This window comes from Cibotium barometz, chromosome 20 (genome assembly GCF_041138505.1).
Source record: "Cibotium barometz isolate CiBa-2024 chromosome 20, ASM4113850v1, whole genome shotgun sequence".
Classification (NCBI taxonomy): domain Eukaryota; kingdom Viridiplantae; phylum Streptophyta; class Polypodiopsida; order Cyatheales; family Cibotiaceae; genus Cibotium; species Cibotium barometz.
Genome location: NC_141065.1, coordinates 40,497,378 through 40,502,871, shown reverse-complemented (window position 1 = coordinate 40,502,871; position 5,494 = coordinate 40,497,378). Strand labels below are relative to the sequence as shown.

Here is a 5,494-nt window from a genome sequence, read left to right as displayed (position 1 = left end):
AACACCATGTTGATGGCATGCCCTTGATACCATATCTTCTTATCTGTCCTCCCCTTTTCAAAGTTGGGTTTTGATACTCCACATTATGTTAAACCAAATAAATGTTCTTCTTCTCTCTTTTGTCGTGCAAGACCCTTGATATTGTGATGTTTTTGTGTGACACCCGAGAAAAACTTTTAGTTATTTAATTAATCTCCCTTTCAAAAATAGTGGAATCCCTTCTTCTTCTTTTTTGTTGAAAAGTGAAATGAAATCTGGAATTTCTACTTACTCAAACACAGTAAAAAATTCCGGTTCCAACAGTTTCACATGGGCTTCATAGAAAACCACCCCATCAAGTGGCCTTTGTGGACTGGTCCTTTTGCTCCTTGTGCACACTACAAAAAAGAAGCGTGGCATCCACAACAATATGCTTGTCTGTATGCACAAGAAAACTCCTCCGCACTCCCTTTGCAAATTTTCAAGCATTTGCATGATTGGTGGCTTTCTGCGCAGTCATCATTCAGGTAAGCTGCCATGGGCTTGAGATCTGTTCTGTTGATCTGTTTTATGTTTCGTGACGTATTTGAAATTTAGATTGATCAAGGTAATGTACGTTATGGGGAAAAAGGAGTGAGGTATGTTGAGGGAGGAGGCGATGTTTTGAGCTATAGAGGTTGTTGGCAAGGGCATCTGTTGTGTCCATGCTCACAGTTTGTGGGTAGAAAAGAGAGACACGGCATGCTCCAAGGAATGCAATTTTGGCCAAATCCCACACAAGGAGATGCGTGATCGGTGCCTCTGATGTTACATTTACTGTCAGATGCCAGCCAAGATACCAGACAGAGTTCCTCCTGGGAATCCACTGTCTTTTTCTCCTTATGGAAGAGGAGATTTGCTTACCTAGAGGCTGCAGGATTTTCCCCAATTGAGGCACCAGAGGCGGTGCAATAAACACCTACTAAAGTTACCTCCTGTGCCTGCGAGTTACGTTTCTCCTTAGGGCCTCTCATGGGATCTATATTCTTTGAAGTCCTGTGCTGTGAGATGCCTCCTGTCTTCAGCTACTAACAAAAAAAGGTACTGAGCAAGCAGGCAGCCTTTGACAATGGAGGAAGAGAGAGATAAGTGCTCCCTCTTACACCCCAAATGAGCACTTGCATTAATTGGGTAAATAAAGGGCCAAATACAAAGGCTGATGGAGTTATGCAGTGATGGGCCTTCAATGTCCTCCCCTCTTTCAGTATCAAATGGATGAGTCCCTCAGACAGGCTCTCCAGCATGCTGTTGAAGTTTAAGAAATCTTGGATGACCCTATCTTCTTCCTGGATGCCCAAGTATGGTTCGTGCACTCCCTTTGGATGTCTTGATGGTCTCTTACGTAGTGTGGGCAACTTGTATCAGAGATCCTACCTAGTGGCTGTTGAGGGTTTGGTCACACACATTGCGGAAGTGTGTTCTTGACTAATGCTAAGCAAAGGAGATTAACACTAATCCTATTGTTTAGCAAACACAGAAGATGACCCTAATCTACTGTATATTTCCAAAACATGAATATTGACAATTGTTCTTGGATCTAGACTTACATGTAGTTCATGCATGCTAACCTATGATGCATACAAAAATGTCTTGCTGAATCCACAGCTTGGTCGTGCTCTCCTGATGCTTGTGTTCGTGCTTGCCTAAAGCTGCCTTGGGCTGCCTCTATGCAGAGGTTCTTGCCAACACTTGAGAGATGAGTGATTGAGGGTTGAAACCTCCTTTTTCATGGGGTTCATAGTTGGCTGATTGCTGGTCGTTAGGTTTGGCCAACACTTTAAAAACATCATCATAAACTTCATTCACACTGTGCCCTAGAGCTGTCCCAACAATTTGTCCATTTCCATCTTGCCTAAGAGATTGCTAATGCTGATCCATGTCCACGTAGCACTCATAGATGAGATGATGCACATGGCATTGCATTGCTACCAATGTCATAAAACATGTTCACACTATGCCCCAAAGTTGTCCCAACTACTGGTCCATGTTGAGGACATCTCCAGGCACCTATTGGCCTGCAAAAACAGCCCGAAACAGGCTGTATTCTGCCCGATATCTCACCTAAAAGATGGCTGATGTTGAGATCCATGTCCATGTAGCACTCACGGATGAGATGCACATGACAAGAGTACAGGGCTTTTGGTGAGGCTGCACTAAAAGGTAGTAGAAGAGCATTTGCAACTTGCTGAAGGAAGTGGCTCGCTTCATTGAGGGCAAGTTCGCACACTCGAATTTCCAGATTTGGCTTTGTGTATTGGGGTCCTGTTTTAGGCTAACTGGAAGTATTTAATCTGTTGTCGGCTACTATGTTCACGGTGAGAGGGGCAAGCTCTGTTGAAACAGGCAGGAGCATACTGTTTTTTTTTGTGGGGGGGGGGGGTGTGGGCCAGAGGGTGTGGCTAGAATAATGAAAATGCTCAGGGTGGAGGGTGGACTGGCTGGGGGGACGGGAAGCACACAGACAACAGAATATCTTACAAACTATTTCTGTCTCTCACTGTATAGGTATCATCATTACAGGTTAGTTTTTTTGTTTCATTCAACCACGGGTGTGACAATGGTTTTCTCTTCTGCAGGAACAACAATCCCACACCATGGAGTACCAAGCATCTGATTTCCAAAGCCAAGTGCAGCTACATCATTAGCAACGGATAAAGCACATGCTTGGGTTGTTTTTCTCTTACTTTCTGCTGGCAAGTGGTTATACTACTCGCACACATTGTTGGCATATGCGTATCCCTCAAACCATCTGCAATTCGATTCAAGTCGGATCATCTTTAAGAACACAGCACCATTATCTGATACCATCAGTGGGTTATGCTCATCCCACTCAGATGAGGAGTCCACTCATGCTCAGAGTAACAAAAATAAAAGCTACCTTCTCCAAGTATTCAGTAGCTTGGTGAGGAGGCTTCAGTGTTGCCCTTCTTCTTCTTGGTTGCTATCATACAACAACTGCCTCATTGATACCACCAAAAGGCATGCAGTAAATACTCACAAATTTTTTTCTTTTTGTGGACCCTACACACCCCAAGGCTTACTTGTAAAGTTTTCGGACAAGAAAAGAAGGATGTCTATTGCTAGTCTGCTTGTGGGACAGTCCATAAAGCGAGGTTTATTCTTATCCACCATTGGAAACTGCAAGATTTCTAGGTGTCTATCAAGCAAAGGAGGCAGGTGCAGGAGTCTAAGGTATGATGTAGCGGTTGCCTTGTGCAATGGATCATGGAAGGCTGCCTTGGATGCAAGGTCTAAGAGTTGGTTGCTTGACAGACATTCAGCCTGGCTCCTCTTTGGAATTTGCACATGCTCCATGGCAGTGGGCACAGGCGCATTTGTTGGTCCCCCGCCTGCATTGGCAGAGCCCCTCATAGAAAGACCTAATTTGGATGAAGTTAGTTCATGTGAAGGCTCAGTAGTGGCTGCTACAGCCTTTTCCCATGGAAAGCAGGTCCTCACGAACTACTCAGTTATTGGTAGGTTTAACATGCCACCCAAAAGTTTTCATCAAACTTCTAAAACTTGTAAGAATGCAGCATTTTTGAGTCCTTTTGGATAATGTTTTTTCAGGAATACCTGGAGATGGGCGCTGTTTGTTTCGAGCGGTCGCCCATGGAGCCCAAATGAGAAATGGAAAGGGTGCACCAAGTGAGGTATTACAGCGTGAATGTGCAGATGCTTTGAGGGAAAAGGTAAGGAAATGTGGTACCGGCATTCTAGATATATCTGCATAAATGCATTCAAATCGTCAGCATACACGGGCATGTGGCAGGTTGTGGACGAGCTTGTGAAGCGCCGTGCGGAAACAGAATGGTACAGTTTTTTAACCTCATAACTCAGCATTTTTAACAGCTCATTTGATTGTAAGCGCAGTTACTTTTGGGAAACCAAGAGTTGCCAGCTTGTTCGTGATGTGCTTGGGCTTACATCATGGACATACAGCAGTTGGCACCAATAGCCAGCATGCCAGTGCAAATCCGGAGGGCCAGCCCACAAAGGTGCAACATCTGCGTGGGCTACTTCAGGCGCTGGCATTGCCAGACAAGTCCCCACTCTGCCTAATCAGCTGTCCTTTCCCCAAAAGACCGGGCTCGAGGGGAATGAAGAGGGGGGGGTGCCTTTAGGCGTTTTTTGTCTTTTCATCTACACACTTTCATTAGAAAACTTGCACCTCCTTCACCCTCTTGTGCCCCCCTTCATCCACGTGAGATTGCACCTCCAACAACTATATTACTCATAATGGTTTATTTTGGCAGGTTTATTGAAGGTGATTTTGATTCTTATACAAAGCGCATGAGACAGCCTCATGTTTGGGGTGGAGAGCCAGAACTACTTATGGCATCCCATGTCCTTAGGTAGGATTCAACTGTATGTATGTATGTATGCATGCATGTATGAATAAATGATTTTACAGAATGGTAATTTGAATGCTGTTATAATTTCCTTTTTCTACTAAAAACTGTATTGGGATGTAAATTGCAGGATGCCTATCACTGTTTATATGTTTGAGCAGCGTTCAAGAGGATTGATATCTATTGCCGAGTATGGTCAGGAGTATGGAAAAGAAAATTCTGTGCCCATCAGGGTTTTATACCACGGCTTTGGTCACTATGATGCTTTACAGCTTTCTAACCATGAAACCTAGTCACAAAAAGAGGAGCTGGTATCTGTCTTTCAAGTGTACCGTAGAACCCATACAGGCAAATAGATGGATGTAGGCCTTGTGTTGTTTGCCACCTTTTTATCTGGCAATGAAAAGATAATGTTACTTTGTTCCAGGAGGGGGAGCCGAAGGAAGAGATTTATGTAAATTGCAGTGCTAATATTTTGATGAATCTGCAAAATTGAGCAATTTTTGGTAACCCTGAAGCTTGATGCATACTGTTTTCTTTGGAACGCAATATCAATGTGCTTCAGGTCTATCAGTTTTGTGAATATTTCAAATTTTAAAGCTCATGATGATCCAATTTTGTTGCCACTGTTCCCCCTTGTTAGGCCAGGTTTTACCTTGGGGTTTTCTGTGTGTGCTCTTTGAGAGGGGTCGTTGCTCGTAGAAGATTGTCATTGCTTGTAGAAGATTGAGTTTGTCTCAATGCCATGATTGAAGAGGGTTTCTTGAGAGGGGAATTCAAACTAATACGATGTACGTGATGTTGAAATGTGTTCGATCCTTTGTACGTGGTGTTGAGATGTGTTCGATTCTTTGTTTGGTTTGTTTGGAGTCTGGATCAATAGCTGGTGTGGTCTTGCGGAGGCATTGGATTGTTTGGTTTATTTTTTTTGGTGTTTGGATTAATAGTCAGTGAGGTGAACCAGTAACATTGGGTATGGGCTACTCATATGATTAGATTGCAGTTTCTAGACCGACAATTCATGGTATGGCTTCTTTATTACATGATGTAAGCCCTCAAAAGGGAAATTAAATTAAGGGGATTGACATAGCTGAAGGTAGAAGTCTAAGGTTGCCACCTGTAAC

General features: G+C 43.6%; 1 protein-coding gene across 2 annotated transcripts; it reads left to right on the top strand.

The window, feature by feature from the left end:
• The first annotated feature begins 317 nt into the window (after nt 1–317).
• LOC147627869 (OVARIAN TUMOR DOMAIN-containing deubiquitinating enzyme 4-like) lies at nt 318–4,880 on the top strand. Of its 2 annotated transcripts, XM_086814845.1 has the most exons (7): nt 318–506; nt 2,595–3,210; nt 3,292–3,494; nt 3,589–3,710; nt 3,791–3,831; nt 4,275–4,373; nt 4,501–4,880. In XM_086814845.1, exons 2-7 carry the CDS (start codon nt 3,089–3,091, stop codon nt 4,661–4,663), a joined length of 750 nt encoding a protein of 249 aa, XP_086670971.1. In that variant the 5' UTR covers nt 318–506; nt 2,595–3,088; the 3' UTR covers nt 4,664–4,880. The 2 variants fall into 2 exon arrangements, with proteins under 2 accessions (XP_086670971.1, XP_086670970.1); XM_086814844.1 differs by having other exon boundaries at nt 322–506; nt 2,595–3,494.
• Nucleotides 4,881–5,494: the final 614 nt, after the last annotated feature.

Excerpts from the sequence above, each read along its gene's own strand:
- LOC147627869 (XM_086814844.1), top strand. The coding sequence starts at position 3,089 with ATGTCTATTGCTAGTCTGCTTGTGGGACAGTCCATAAAGCGAGGTTTA. Across the intron at positions 3,495-3,588 it reads CACGAACTACTCAGTTATTG|GAATACCTGGAGATGGGCGC; the intron begins GTAGGTTTAACA and ends ATGTTTTTTCAG. Across the intron at positions 3,832-4,274 it reads CGCCGTGCGGAAACAGAATG|GTTTATTGAAGGTGATTTTG; the intron begins GTACAGTTTTTT and ends TTATTTTGGCAG.